The sequence below is a fragment of the Poecilia reticulata genome, chromosome 23, assembly GCF_904066995.2.
Source record: "Poecilia reticulata chromosome 23, P_reticulata-male-v2, whole genome shotgun sequence".
NCBI lineage: Eukaryota > Metazoa > Chordata > Actinopteri > Cyprinodontiformes > Poeciliidae > Poecilia > Poecilia reticulata.
The window spans coordinates 11,427,983-11,444,523 of NC_088852.1; the positions used below are offsets into that span (position 1 = coordinate 11,427,983).

Genomic DNA, 16,541 nt, shown 5'->3' on the forward strand with positions numbered 1-16,541 from the left:
CAAGCTAATGGGCAACACAGTGGTCATGGTGGATTCAGCTTGAATCTCAATGAGTGTGTCAGTGTGCGACTGCTCCATGACCGGCAAGGTGTGGTAAGTCTGTTGGACTTGATTTAGGCACATAGCCCGTCAGACCAGTCAACATCCATCAACCGTAGGGACGAAGAGCGGTTTTTTTTTTTTTTACTCCTTTTAAAGTACCGAGAGGAAACCGTTGTCTTGAAGATGGAAAATGAATCACGTTTGGTGCAATATGTAATTCCCATCTGCATGTTGCAGAACGTTGATGGTCAAACATTTAAAATATCAGACCAACAGATGCATTAATGCGAATTGTGCCTTTACCCTGGGCATGTATGAGATCCTGCGCATTATCAACCTTGAGTTTCAAAACAATTTCTACTGAGTAAACATGAGTTTACTAGTTAGTTAAGTCAAGCTTAGTCATTTGGGTAAGTAACAGGTAGATTATTCTAGTCCTAGTTTAACTATTTCAGTTTTAAAACTGCATTATCTTAATAAGACAGACAATTTCCGCACTATGGACGATTTATTTCTATTTTTTTCACAATAATGATTTCAATATCTGTGTGTTAGCAGCTCTGTCTGAGTCTCTCTTTGATGTTGGCTGTTCTGAACAATTTTGTCCAAATCTTTCTGTGACTGTTGAGAAGCAATTTACACACAGAACAATTGGGAGATTATTGAGATCTGTCATTTGTGGACCACTAATAAAAAATAAATTAATTAAAAAATAAAAAAAACATCAACCAGAGTCTTACCTTTTCACCATTTTGTCCTGAACTCTTGGCTGAGGTTTCTACTGAAAAAAAACAAAACAAAACAAAAAACAGAAGACATAATTATAGCAGAGCTAGTTTAGGTTTCATTGTTTTTATGGAGGTTTTCATGTGTTTAAGTGTACCTGTCTTCATGGCTGCATTGTCATTATGACTCTCTCCTGACTGTGCCCTTTGTTCATTAGCTGGTCCCTGTTGAGAAAACAATTATCTTTAAAAAAATATATATGCTTAGCTAATAAATTACACCCACTGGCAATAATATCACAACCACAAGTTGTGGTAAAATAAAAAGCTTATATTTACCTCTCTTTCAGCTGCGCTCTTCTGCACCTCATCTCTCCTTTGAGGTAAAAACAGGCAGTTAGTTGGGATCTATAGTTCAATGTTCTAGAAATTGCTATGTGGAAGCTCTTGATATGAAAGAATCAAAATATTTCTCATCGAGGTGACTGCTACCTCGATGAGAAATATCGAGGTAGCAGTCGCTAACAGCCTGTTGCTGTTAGCGTAGCTCTGACCTGATGAACTTGTCATAGAAGCTGCTTCAACTACTCTTATAATAATTTACTGGCTGAATTTTTGGTTTCCAGTACCAATGAGAAATGGCAACAAATGGCAAGATACAAACAATGTGCAAACACCGCAAGTTGTTCAGTTGCCGAAGGTGTCAGGAAGCATCTACGTAGCAACCAATGGCTGGATGTTTAATGGTATTGAGCTACATCCCAGTCACAGCACGCATTATCAATAGCAACTGCGAAATGACATCCAGGCACTGTTTTGGAAACAGAACGAGCCAGATTGAACGAGGAACGCCAAAGAGCAAATGAGTTGGGGGGAAAAAGAACAGCATGATGCGAAACTCAAGTTAGAAAAACATGAGTTTAATGAAAACGACGTTGGCATTTGCAGTGAGGCAAAACAAGGACTGAATGCCAGTGAGGACATCCTATCCTCTGAGCTCCTCGTGGAAAATAAAGCCCTCCAACATCAGCTCAGATCTGCTCAAGAAAAAGAGGCACTTTTACAAAGAGAGAAGCAGGAAAGTACAGCCCTATATCAAGAAGTCCTTGCTTAGCTTCAAGATGATATTATTAGTCTGTCAGAACAGGTGGCAACGTTGCAGAAAGAGCTGGACGTAGAAAGAACAGCTAACACTCGACGTTTTTTAAGATCATGAAAGGTGAAAACACAGGTCAGAGTACCGAACTGAAGACGGCCATGGCACTGCTGAGAAAGACGTCTGCAGAGAAGGAGAGGCATCTATAGGAAGAGCTAAAGAAGATGAAAGAGTCATACCAGGAACTGAACACCAATGATCAAACTTCTGTTAAAGGCCTGGCACAGCAAGCAGAGTCGTTAGAGAAGAAGCTAAGTGACAACGAAGAAGCTCATACTGCAGTTTTGAAGATGAACCGGACACTTTATGTGGCTCTTGAAGCTGAGAATGAGGCTCTTCGTCAACAACTGTCATCCCTGCAAAACGCCACCAGAGAGACAGAGACATGAGCTGGACCAAGACAAAGAGGGAAATCTGGAAATGACCAAGGAATTTGAAACGGATGTTTTAACCTTGAGTAAACGAGTGAGTACACTGGAGCGGGAGCTGAAAGACGACAAAGAGTCTCATGCTGAGTTGGTGAAAAGCAACAAAATGCTTTACTCAGAGCTTCGAGGGGAGAATGATACTCTTTGTCAAAAAATGGCTTCAATGCAAGACGCTTCCGAAGAGGCAGAGAGATGCATCCAGAAAAAGCTTGAGCAAGTGAAAGACGCGAGTCTGGAAATGGTCCAGAAGTACGAAGTTGATATTTTAGCCCTAAGAGATGAAATACAAACAATGGAGCAGGAGCACAGGGATGAGAGATATCGGCATGCTGAAGGAACGGGAAGAGAACCAAATTCCTCCACGCCGAGAAGAACATGCTGCAGAAGGAACTGGACGAGGTGAAACGCAAGCTCACCTCGTCCAGATGAAGTGAAGCATAAAGACAGCTGAAATTGAACGCCAACTTGCTCGCAATCATCAGCTCTCTGAGGATCTAAAACAGAAGAATCAGGAGATTGCTGAAGCAAAGGCTACCCTCCCAGTAAAGAAACCATCTTTTAAGAAGCTTCGACATGCTCTGGGATTGAGGAAACCTGAAAGTTGGAAGAGAAGGGAGGGTGAAGAAAATGTGTAACACTTGTGTATGCTAGGAGCCAAGACCATGAAGCCTCTCGCCATAATGGATGGATGAAAATTTGTAATTCACCAGCAAGGACCACATCATAAAGATAGAAGTTTAAAGATTTATTGAAGAAGGGATGAAGGAATGAGGGGATGAATGGGATGCAAGGGTGAAGGGACAAAGGGATGAAAGGAATCAGGTTTGAGTTTAGAGATTTAAAAAAGAAGGCATAATGTACAGTGGCGCAGTTGGTAGAGCTGCAGCTGGAAAACGTTCCAGCTGTGAAAACGCACCAAATGAGTAACTTGAGAGCGACAACAATTAAGTCTTACCAGTTTGTTTTTTCTTAACCACTGAAGACTTCAACAAGTTGTGTCCCACAGATTCCGGCTCCAAGTTCTTATTTTGCTCTTTATTTCCAACACATAAGAGTCCAGTAAAGCAGGGTGGATTGTTACCAGACACCATGGTGTGTATTTTCAGCAGCAGCTCTGCTATCTCCTCTGAGACGGACATAGGCTACTCCTGGTACATGTGTGGTATCTCTTTTCAACAAAACCGCCACAAACTTTGAGGTCTTTAAATGCATCTTCATATTTTGTCTTCACATGTCTTATAAGATCTAAAAACTAAATCAAGTGAAATGGCAGCAAAAAAAAAAAAGATGATTAATTGGGAACGAATGTTCAGATTGAATGTTAAGACATCGTTTCCGAGCATTCGACATCCGACTTTCACACTACGTTCAACATACGTCATGCGAACATTTGCTTGCTAGCTGGGACGTCAGTTGACTCTTTAGCACAAACAGTCACAGTTGCCAGTCGTGTTTTTTTTTGTTTTGTTTTTTTTTTAATGTGTTTACGCGGATGTTTGCACAGTTCTCAAATTTTTACACGCTTGTAACCTGCAAATTCGAACACTTATGTTCACTTTGGTTGAGTACACACTTCATACGAGGGTTCTTAGGGTGCAGCGCGAGTTTTGGGACCGGTGTTCTGACTCATACCGTAACATCGATGTGCGCATGCGCATTACCACAAAGTATGCTGGATTTACGGGTATGACAGATAGTCAGAGAGTCTATGGTATGGAATGTGTCTTTCTAATCAAGACAAGCTAACTAGTCTCTAAGCAAATACTTAAGCTGCTGCTGAGTTAGCTATAAGCTAATGATGTTGGTTGAAAACTTCTCAAGACCTTGTATTACGGGGTGAGCTGCCGCTTCACACTCTTCTTCTGCTCCCATCTGGTCAAAACGGCAGATTTGAGCTGAAGTGACACCTACTGTTTAAAAAAGAAACTGCACTGCAGGCCTGAAGCAAGAGGAACGCGTCCGGTGAGATGTTCCCAAGACATCTCACAGGCAAACTGGCTTCTTAAATGATAATAATTAAAATAAGGAAGTCTTTTGAACAGCTTTTTCAAAAGAATAGATAAACTAGGCCTGTTTATGTCTTTTTCAACCCAAAATACTTCCAAACTGTTAGATATCGTCTTTTTTTTTTTTTTTTAAACAAGGAGAAAGTGTAGGAGGCTTCTTTCAGGAAGGAACTGACTGGCATTGCACAGCAACAGGTGAGGGAGAGGGAACGCCGTGTTACTTAACGCTTCACGGAGCCATGGAAAAGTCAAAACGGTCCGGCGTTTTCTCTGGCGACTAAATAAACTGACTTGAAACCACAGAAATGTAACCAGCCTGCGCCTACTTCTGCCAAATTCACTGTATCGAAATCCTTCGTAGGTTTGCAACTTCTCACAAATCCATTTCAAGGCAGCATTTCTTCCTACACTGGGACATGCTTGTGCTACATGAAAGCAGTGGGCTTGAATCACACACAGGCTAAACCCATTACAGGTCCAGAGGGGTGAGCAACGCTCCACCATGTCCCGCTCCCCTAAACAAGGCTCCAGCTGCCAGAAAAGAAGAAGAAGAAAAAAGTGTAACATACACATTAAATTTTTATTTTATTTATTTTTTTTATCTCTATGAAGTAGCAGCCCCTGAAACCTTAAATGTGTAATGCCACGCTAGATTTTCATGGCTGTGCCTTTGCGGAATAAAAGATAAATGCGCAACAGTGGAGAGGGAAATGATTTACTCTCTGATGCTGGAGGTAGTCAGTTGCTTTTTCAAATTCCAAGTTTTGGTCCTTTATTTTATTCAGCAGTGAAATGCCATGAATACAGAAAATAATGTCTGTTACAATTCTCAACCATGACCTTCTAATGTCAGAGAACCTTTAACATATGGACACAGTACACAGGAATGAGAAGTATAAAAAAAAAAAAAAGGTTGTTGAATCTCGATTAAAGTAAAAGAGAATAAAAACCAAAAAATAAAAAATAAAAAAAAATCACCAATTACATAAACATATGTTTGCTACAGTCCCAATTTACTGTATACATAGGGGGGGATCATATTCTCAATTATTAGAGAAGGATAGCAGTAGAAAGGATACATGACTCAACTGCCAGACATAATGCTTCATAAAGTATGCACAGAGGTACAAGCAATAAATACACACATTAGGTTAAAGCCTTACAGCTACGCAAAGCAGATGCAGAAAAAGCAGGTTTGCTATTCTTAGCGAGCAATGAGAGAGAAACAGTAAAAATTCAGGTAAGTCAGAAAAGAAACACAGAACTCTCGTTTTTTTTTTTTTGTTTTTTTTTTCTTTGTCCCTCTTAGAAAAAAGTCTGGTAAATTTCATGGGTCCACCGACGTGATTTTTTTTTCTTTTTTCCTTTTTACATAAGTATGCACAGTTATCAAAATACAGACAAAAATCAACCCAGAAAATCCAGACAATCCTAAAATCTAGTGGAGGAGCAGATCGCAGTTCTGGAGGTCTTTCTGGTATTATGTGCAAGCAACTATTTTAGACTTTTTTTTTTTTTTTTTTACTTAATTTGTACAAAACCCATGCAAATCTACAGGTAATATGCATTCTGTGGCTGACAGGTTTTTATCCCTCTGAGGTAATGCACTCCTATGCATTGCAACACGTAGGCCATCGTCCCGATGAGTTTTATTGTATTTCTTTTTGTTTCCAGTCCACCAAATGATTTTTAGACATGCATTTTTAAAAACACGATATTCCCCTTACAGGTTAATCTATACATTATCATTCTACAAATGTTTGCAGACAACCTATCACAATGCGACTCCTCCGTATATCTTGACGCAGGGAATGTAAACGTTGCTTTTGAGCCACATCCTATGAAAGACAAGCAGTGGGGAAAGTGGGAGAGCTCTCGAAACTCGTGCAATCTCTGTTGTGGTTGTTCTGAAGTTGTTGTGCAGAGGTAGAAGCTTTTGGAAAGCCTTTTTTGGGGGCGGGGATGAGGGGGTAAGTGGGAGAACCCTTTTTTTTTTGTTGTTGTTTTTTTCCTTTTAAATGAAAGACGAAGCGCCCTTTTTATTTGGTGTGAGTAAGATTATTAAGAACGTCATTTCTGTCCCTTCCTCAGGAGTCGGCATTGTTCCGACTCCTGGCCTCTTGATGCGGCGCCGGCTCTCGGGTGTGTGAGGACGTGCCTACAAGCAGTGCTTTTTGTACAGTGTGTGTTTTAAGCTCTGGCCTGACAACTCAAAAGCAACGGACGCACAGTGCGGTTCAGATTTTGGTTCAGAACGAAGCTTAACACGTCGCTCTTTTTTAAAAAGCCATTATGTACGTGAAAGACGGTAAAGCTGACCACCTGGTCTCTGTATGTCTTTACGCCAGACTCAAACAGGGCATGGGTGTGAGTTTTACTGCGTATCCCGTTCAAGAGGAGGCAGAATTTTGTGTAACTTTGGTTTACTGAAAACAGAAATGACCATTAAAGCGACAACACTTTGGGGTCACTTTTCCCCTTTACCATTTCGTACCGACACGCCGTCATTCGTAACCCTCCTTTCTCCTCTTTTCAATACATGGTTACGGCACGTCTGAACCGGACGTGGACCGCCATTTTGATAGGCAAGCTCAGCACTAGGCAAACACAATAACTATGGCTTCCAGGCAATCAAAAAGAAACTTAAACTGCTGTTTGGATAAAAATAAAACAATGAATTCTAAGCCAGACTCGAACTTCTTCATTTGTGGTCCTTCACATGTCCTGACTTTTAGGATGTAGTAAAAAGTGGACTTTGCTTAACTGCCTTTATGATTTAAACATCTTTTATCCCAAAATTGAAATAACCATTGCAAGATATGTAAAATAAATAAATAAATAAAATAAAAAGGACACCCCCTCTCCGTCATGTGTAAAGCAATTCTGCCTACCAACATCATGGCAACAAAGTTCTTGGATGATGAGTTTGTTTTTAAGTTATTGTTCAATAAATTCAATAAAGTGTGAACATAAAATGGTTCAAAAGTGTCAAATCTCTCTTGTAATTTAATTCAGTTGCATTTTATTTGAAATATTCGTAATGCATTCTTTTCCCGTTGTTTGTGGTTGTGTCAACATTTTGCCAGTTGACTCATAAAATACAACCTCCTGCTGGTAGACAATGGAGTCAAATAATCTCCCTACAACCGACTATGAGTAAATTAAAGAAAATCACTTTTGGTTATCAAAGTGGATACAAATTGGTGTATTGTCGATACAAAACTTCCTCCAGCAGATGTTACCATTTTGGTCCTGAAAAAGTCGGGTGCGAAACGACCGAAACTGCAAAAGTACGAAATGGCGAAAGGGGCGAAATGACCAGCACTCAATGCAGGCTTAGAGGAGGAAGTACTTCTTCTTCTATAAGTACAAAGTGTATCATAAAAAGCTGACCACCTATCCAGATTACACTTGTGTGTGTATAAACCTGTAAAGTTTCAACTCCGTAACCCACATAATGAGCGCTGGATGAAGTTAAAGCAAATCTGACCTAGAAAAGGTCACCTTAGATTTTCCCCTTCCACAATGGCTATCACTGTTTGCTTTCCCATGCTAACCAAGCCACATTATTTCATATTAGCTTGAAATTATGACTTATTTGGCTTCACTAGATAGTTTTCATGTTTGGTTAGTAGTGTTTTCAGTTTTTTTTTTTTTTTGTTTTGACGCAGCTCAGAACAAAAACCGCCACGGTAAAGTAAAGACGCGAACGCCTTTGGACGGTTCCACCTAAAACAAAATGATATCCAACAGGTTTGTATACAAAAAAAAACAAAAAAAAAAACAATGAGTTTCAATGTGTAATGCATAACAAAAATTGTAAAAAAAATTAACAAAACCTTCACAACATCAAGATGTTTTTGCACTTCTATTGAATACACAAATGTTTTATTTTGGTCATGGTCTACTTTTATGGTTATTTCACAGACAGAATGCCTGGCAGAAGGTAACCAGAGTAGACTTTTTTTTTTTTTTATGAGTTCCCAAATTACACATGAAGAATCGACACTCATTTCTGCTCTGACCATCTTTGTATAGGGCTAAATGAAACAATCCCAGAGGTTTTTCCAAGGTAGTTTGTGGACAGAAAAAAAAGCAAAAAAAAAAAAAAAAAAAAAAAAAAGCTTCACTTTGAACTAGTTTAAAGTCACAGAAGGTGAGACCAAAAAAGAGGAGTTTGGTGGCTTCTGCCTGTAAGCTATTGGCCATTGCTAGAGTTTGGCTTTGGTTTTTTAGCTGTTGCCTGTCACTGTTTGCAGGTAGACAAAGCTTTAGAACGCCGAGGTAAGAAGAGCAAGAGGAAAGTTACGCAGAAATGCATTCGTTTTGTAAATGGCGTTTTTTTTTTTTTTTTTTTTACACAAACTGTTATTATTTCTCCAACTTCATTTTTAGACTTTTTAATCACAAACACATAACAGACTGGAAGCCAACTTTTGTTTTCCTTGTTTTTTTTGTTGTTTTTTTCTCCGAACAGTTGCGAAAACAGTCTTGGTACTGCAGTTGTGATTCGAGGGATGGCATTTACAGTTGGTGGTGTCTATAAATCAGATCTGGAAATTAACAATGGTAAAAATAAAAAAACAAAGAAAAAAAAAGAGCTAAAAATAATATGCTGATTTTAATAATAGTAGCAACATACAGGCAGTGACACAATTTTCCGAGACTACTCCTGTGCAAATGATAACAGAGCAACAACTTGAATTGAACCAGCAATTGTCTCTAGACATTAACAACTACTGTGTGTTGGGTTATTCACAAACATAAAACGTCTTCCTTTTTTTTTGGCAGTATAGGAGGCCACAAGCTTTCGATAGAACATGATTTGCTTATTTGTCTCATGTCTCCTCCCCCATCCATGAGTCCATCATCCTTTCACTGTATGTGGCCATGCCACCCCCCACATATGAGAGTTTCTTTTTCTTCTTCTTGTTCTTCTTTTTACAACAGACATCTCATGTCTGTCATGTTTTGGGGAATCCAAAAGGTCTGCAGCAAAGAGTTCCTCTGGACTGGTCTCTATCCGGATACATGCTCAATAAATAGTCCCAGTGGTGAGAAAGTGAGTCAGCTGTGGGTTCTTGGACGGTGGAGTGGTTTCTAGCCTTGCAGGTCTGTGTAAGAGAAACAGTGCGGTAGAATGATGGGACACATTGACCAAAGATCGTATCCTAGTCACTCCAGGTCTTCCGATAGGTTCCCTTCCTCCAGCTCCCGGTCGTCGTCAAGTTCTGGACTGTGATTGGCCGTCGTCACGAGCGACATCGGACAGTCGTCGTCATCCATGTTGAGCGGCTCCTCTTTCACGTGAACAGGTGGCCTGTGAGGAACAGGACATGGGCACATAGATGTCAGATTTTTCAAATATCCTTAGACTAGCATTAGTCTTTACTCGAGAAGGAAGCTAGAGGAAAACCACTCTGGTGATCCATGAACTGGAAAATATCCTTCCCTTTCGCTGCATCGACTGGTTTCCAGTATTAAGGTCATTTAGGGAGCTGGTTGTTCTGTCATTTTGCGCATCTGTAGTTTTGGTCATTTCATTTTCAACTTTCCCTTAGCGACCAAATGCCATATCTCATCTGATAACTAATGAATTAAACTGACTAATCAAACTCTACAGTACAGAAATCTGATTTTGGCCTTAAATGGTTATTTAAGGCCATGTCCAACTGGATCAAATGGGATCAGGCCCGCAATATTCCTCAGATGAAAAATATACTAATATAGTAACTTTTATACACTTTATGACAATTAATTATGAGCAATAATAATTACAAAAACAGAGCAACCAAGGTAAATGAACCATTAGGTACATAGGTCTTGTGAAACAGAAAGTAGGAAGGAAGGAAATGGCAACTAGTACGTCGTGAGTAAAAACTGAAGTCATCAGACGGCTCCGGTTCGGAGGCCGTCTGATGACACAGACGAGGAAGTGAAGGAGTGATGGAGTTTTCTTGTCTATATTTTCTTGTCTATTTTCTTGTCTTTCTTGTCATAGAGTAACAGGCCACTTCCCCTTATCTGTTGTTGTGTACTGCATGTTTGCAAGAAAGATGAATTTAGCTATTTTGCTCAAGTTGACAAGATGGCCGTAGGCTAGCTACTAGAGATGTGCCGATCAGGTTTTTTCCTGCCGATTCCGATCACCCATGAGGGCCGATCACCGATACCGATCGCCGATACCGATCACATGATAATTATTTTTTTAATCATAAGCACTACCGGTTACATTATGTGGAAACAGGAACCATGAATTCACTTTAATTTAGACAAAAACTTGTTTTTAATAACTTTTTCCAAGAAAAAAAACAAAACAGGCATTGTGCAAATTGTACTGCCACTATCTTCAACAGACTGAAAACATATGAAGGCTCTGAAGAGGTTAAATAGTGCAAAGAGTCAAAATAAAACTTCTCAACATTGCCAAAAAATTCAAGTATGAAACTTAACATTCCAAGGCAAATACAGGATACATTACAATGAACAATCCTGAGTTACTGAATGAAAACGTCCTGATAGCATGGCGGCTAGCTGATTACTGCTAGTTCTGAGTGGCTGTTTCTTACTGAGCGGAGTAATTATGCAGAACAGGGAGGAGATCAATTCTTTGTTCAGAGATTATCTGTCTCTTATCTGACAGCAAAAGTTTTAATACGTATGTAAAATGTATTTTTTTAAGTTAGATGCTGCAGGTTTAAACAGAGGTTCGGTGTGAGAGTCACTACCAGGTGGAGCAGAAGCGGCGCTCCGTCTGTGAAATATTACTACCTGTAGCGCGTAGCAGCGGTTCAACAGCGAGAGCAGAACTACATCGCAGCTTGAAGACTTAAATAATTTTCCAGGTTATTTGTTTAGCTTTCTGACCGTCATGCTAATCCGGGTGAGTGTTTGTAGCTGTGCGCTGCTTTATCTGCTATCTGATCCTCCATATGTCTTTTTTACTGCAGTGAGCCTCGATGTAGCCAAACTCCGTCAAGTATGGCATTGTTTTTATGTCGTATTAGCTTCGTTGTGTTGATGCATTTTGACGTGCTTCAATTTTCCGCCGCAACACGCAAACTTCCCCATTCACTCAGTGCGTTTTAGTTCCACATCGCTTAGGATTTGTTGCTGCCCGTTTGCACAATGTGAAGGAAAGAGGAGACCAGCTGCACAGGCAGGCTGCGAAATGAGATGCAGGTGATCGGTTTGTGTGATCGGCAACAAGAGACCGTGATCTGCGATCACCGATCAGACACTTTTTCACAGAAATCGGCCGATTATGATCGGTGGCCGATCGATCGGCACACCTCTACTAGCTACCTATGCAGATTGCCCAACTTATACAACAAGTTGGGCAATCTGTGTACAACAACATCAGCTTGTTGTATACAAAGGGCACTATAAACACTTTAAAGCTTTGCCTAAATGCAGTTAGCTCTATAACTATAACACTTTTTAATGTTCTGATCATAGAAGCAGGCTGCTTGTCAGCTTTTGCTTCAGCAAAAAGCATTTGTCTAAAACTTTGTATGTATCAAAACAACAAAACTGAAGTTATTTACCTAATATTGTCTCATGGTAAGAATCTCTTTCCAACCCATCCCCCGTTTTACAATTTGACATTTTCTTGTAACAAAAAAAAAAACAAGTGTGACACGCATTATCTGGTGAAAGTAAAAACCATGTTGTTTGCAAGACGCTAATTCGACACGATGCCTCACGTCTACTGTAAGTAAGCACATGAAAATTGCATGAAAAACACGGCCCCTGTAAGGCCGATAAGCTGTGATGTTCCAGACATGTTTGGCATTTAAAAGTTTACTGATGACACCAGGTTGAAATACATGAAGAAAAAAAAGGGGGGCTGGGGGGAAAACAGGCCACATGATAAATAATGGAGAATTTCTCATCCCTGAGCCCCCTGGAGCAAAGGCAGAGGAGAGGCTTTTTTATCTAGTTAATAGAAAGCGCAGCCACTCGTTAATATGCAGAGGCTGTGGCGTGTCACTCCTCAAGAGGAAAAACCAGCAGCTTGCTTCTGCCATTAATCAACTTCAGCCCCGGCAGTTCGCTCGGACACCATGATACATGTTTTTAACTCTAAATGGATGAATATCTTTAGCCACTGTCAATAAGCGCTGGGCAGGAAGCAGCACAGGACGCCTTTTCTTCCTTCAGAACAACACAGGAGTGGGTGGAAAAAAAAAAAAACTGCTGGGCAGCTAACAAGAATAATAATGCTGTCACACACAAACAAGGCATAACATGATCCGGAGCCCTAGTCGGGGAGAAGGGTTTGTGCAACGATGATAAATCTGACAAAACCTAATTATTTCTGACACATCGGATGCATCAGAAAATCCCCGTAGACTCGGAAAGAGGAGAGGGAGACTTATCAAGCGGCGGCAACGTTAGGATGCGTCTCTCCTGGGCCGCCTTCATCAGCGGGGGGAGAGGCAGGGCGCCGGGGCCTTTTTGAATTTGAAAAGAATTTTTAAAAGGTACAGATGACTTTAATATTCAGAGCCAAATACTGTAAATTAATATTCTGATGTGGTCGAGATGAGGAGATCTTAGCAGGATTTGAGCCGAGCGATGAATATTTCTGTTTCTGTCCTGCGGATTTACAGGAAGGGAGGTTGGGGGTGAGGGGTGGGGGAGTGAGGTGAGGGGGAAGGAGGTGGTTGCAGACAAGAAAAACATCAAAATGCAACACGAAAGGGGGGAAAAAATTCATTCAGCGAACACTTTTTCTATTTTCACACACATTTAAATTTAAATATTTTGACGTCAGAGAACACAACGAGAACGCACTCCTCGTTCTCGCCTCGCTAGAAGATCCTGATTCTAGTCGCATCAAAAATATTAATGATTCTTTGCTGCTAAAATAATCCTCATTAGGATGTTTGGATGCCTTACAAGAAAAAAAAAGAAAGAAAGAAAGAAAGAAATTACGAGCTGCCGTATTCGCTTTCGGCTTTCCAACGCTTTATTAAAATATGTGGATGAGCCATTTAGCGCCTAATGGCTGGATGCCATTATCGAGTCACTCGAGGAGTAAACGCCGGTCTGAAATGCGGCGTAATAAATACGCCGAGACGCCTGCTCTCATATCAGTCAGAGATTAGCGTTGGGAACCGTGCGGAGGTAAAGTCAGGGATGCAAATAAGGTCATTAGTCCATGAGGTTGATGGTAGGAAAAGGAAAGGGGCAGAAATAAGAGAAAGATGTTCATCAAACCAATGAGAGGCGGACACGAAACAATTAAAAACATGAGACAAAACGCGGAATAATTGGGCCTCGACATATTGTGTTGAGTACGAGAGAAGTTGGAAGCTCTAATTGTAAGTTCAGGCCTTCCTGGTTATAACAGCTACCACTTCTTTTAAGCAGAACCCCTTAGGGTGAACATGAGTTTATTACACATGCATACTTACACATACACACACACAGCCAGCATGGCCCAGGGCAAGCTGGTCTGTGGTTAAGCAGACATCATTAACCTTTAGACATTTAGGGGAAGAGGAGGTTTGTCTAACAGCTGAATGGACTCAGTTGTGCTGACGACTCTCCTCCCAAAACAGGTCTTGGAGGTGATGTACTATTTAGTTTAGTGCTGCGAGCCGCTCTATTATTTAAGCGCGTACAGCGAAAAGTGGCGCCGGAGAACACATCTCTTCCATTTCGAAGGTTGTTGTGGACCCCGTGAAAAAAAAGGGCAGGGGCTAGATGCCTCTCGTCCTCCCCGTAACAACTCGTGTCGGTGCCGAGACGACGTGGCCGCGGAAAGCAGAGGGGGGGAAGAAGAAAGGGGGAAAAAAGTCTGCGCTGTCCTGTTTCTGAAAATTAAATGACCTCAGGGAGTGCAAACACTGGGAATCTGTCAGGAGCATGGCAAATTTGCCTCACTTAGCACCCCCTTTCAGGAGAGGTAAACACGTCTAAATATATTAAGGTATGGACGCTTCCTTTCTCATAAATACATTTACTCACATGGCAGTGGGAAGCATCCTTTATCCATTACTCAAATGGCTAGCTAATGTTGCAATAGAGGCTTTGATAGGCAGCACGTAAGAAGCGTTAAAAGGATATCTTTGGTGTGTTTGTTTCAAACTGTAGCCTGTGTGTGCGTGCGTGTGTGTGTGGCTTGGATGTTTCTTAAAGTCAAGCACAAACACCCTCTCCCAGCTACATAAAGAGGAGATGGAGATTAAAGTAATTAGTGCTATGCTTGCTAAATATTAATACAAACAGTCCTCCATTAAAAATAAAAAAAAGCAGCTAAAATGTACAGAGTGGTTTGATCACAAGGTCCTATATATAGACTTGAACTGTACGACCACAAAGGCAATAAAATCCCACTAAAAGAGAGAGGAAGGTCTGCTCACAATGCAATCCAGCATAGAAATTGAGCTCTGCCCCGAGGTCGGTGCTAACTAAACAGACACTGATTCAGGGGGTTAAATGTCAGACAATTAGAGCAACGTGGAGCAGGAGGTGGGCGCATAGAAGAGGGAGAGGCGGCTTCGGCTTGCATTATCAAGCAAGAACACTTACAGATCTGTAAGGTGGAAATTGGCAACGCTTTTATCGCTGTTAAAAAATTTCAAAGCATTTAAACGCAACATTTTTTACATTTTTTTGCACGTATTTAGCACTGTGGGCGAGAGGAGATTTATTTTGGTGGTTCCGGTGTAATTTATTCTACATGTATCTTTATAAAGTCATACTTTTAATGTTACACTGTTGGAAAAACAGTTCCTTGCTGAAGTAAGTTTCCCCATTGAGCCATTTCTAATTCTGCCATATTAGCCAAGTAAAGGTACATGCTTTACTGTTTTCAATGTCAAATGTAAGAAATGTTCTTTTTAAGGATTTTTTTGGCTCTACTGGTCTTGATTTGACCACTAGAGTGCATTGACAAGATAGTGAGTTATGACAGATGGTGAAGACATTCAACAAAGGTCAATAGGTCTGGACTCGAACCCGTGAGCCATACATGAGTACATGCACCACCACAGCGCCGCTCTTTGGTTAATACTTTGTAGAACCTCTGCTCAGTCTCAAGGGTATGCAAGCTCTCATTTTTGTTTATTTCAGGATTGTCTTGTATTTGACTTCATTCGACTTCGCTTCAATTCTGACCAGCTCTCCCATCTTTGCTGATGAAAATATCCCCACAGCATAATCCTGCCACCACCATGCCTAATACGGGGGGTGGGGCTGGACTGTTTCGAGTAGAGAGATATGCAGTGTCAGCTTTCTGCCACAGAGGTCATTTTGGATGACTAAGTCCAATCTTAGTCTCATTTTATCAGGGCATAGAAAAGGGAATTCTTAATGCCTTTTTTTTCTGCCCAGTCAAAGTTCAAATTTGTGGAAGGGATCAATAATAGTTGTCAACAGACAATCTCTGAACTCCTCCGGCTACCATGGATCAAGTGGCTGCTAGGTCACTTCCTAGTAGGTTTTCCAGCCATGTTTCTTTTTCATTTTTAGATTGTGAATTGATTTTTTTATTTTTGTCTATTGCTGAAGTTTTTCTAGTCTCCTCAATACACATTGCACTTTTCAAGCTTTAATTTGAAACCAACCATGCTTTGCTTGTAATCTAAACAGAAAACTTCATTAAATACTTTGTGGTTCTTAAGTAAATGTGAAAAAGCACATGAACATCCCTGTGGAGGATTCTTAAGACTGCAAAACTAAACAATCGTGGCAATGTCTTTTCCCCTACTCACATGTGTACTGGAGGGGAATATCCAGGACTGCTGTGTCCGTTGGTGTCCAGGTGGTCGAGCGAGCCGTTGAGCTCCTCATGGGCAGACTGCAACATGGTCTGGGGGCTGCAGCTCAGCGTTCCTGGCGGGCTGATCCCCAGCAAACCGGGCGGACTCCCGCCCAACAGCCCGGGCGGGCTGCCGCCGATCGGTCCGGACGGGTCACCGCCAAGCAGGCCGTGGCAGCTGCCGCCCATTGGCCCCGCGGCGCTGCTCATGAGGCCGGGGGTCCCTAGCAATGGCAGGGAGGTCTCCGCCAGAGCAGCCTGCAGAGACGAAGGAAAAAAAAAAGAAACGAGAATGAGAGAGAGAGAGGGAGAAAGAGAGAAGAGGGAACGGGCTGGTGAGGGTAAAGGTAAAGAATGAGGGACGTGTGACTATTAAGGAACAAGAAATATGAGAAGCATATGAAGCATAAT

At 41.2% G+C, this 16,541-nt stretch overlaps 1 protein-coding gene across 8 annotated transcripts in view; it reads right to left on the reverse strand.

Annotated features, from left to right (window-relative positions):
• Positions 1-5,112: 5,112 nt before the first annotated feature.
• Positions 5,113-16,541, reverse strand: part of foxp2 (forkhead box P2) — a 115,729-nt gene continuing 104,300 nt past the window's right edge. For all 8 annotated transcript variants that reach the window (XM_008401042.3, XM_008401036.3, XM_008401043.3 and 5 more), the window contains 2 exons: positions 16,084-16,388; positions 5,113-9,677 (listed from right to left, as the gene is read on the reverse strand). In XM_008401042.3, the coding sequence (XP_008399264.1) occupies positions 9,533-9,677; positions 16,084-16,388 (450 nt within the window). In that variant the 3' untranslated portion in view covers positions 5,113-9,532. The remainder of the gene's footprint in view (positions 9,678-16,083; positions 16,389-16,541) is intronic.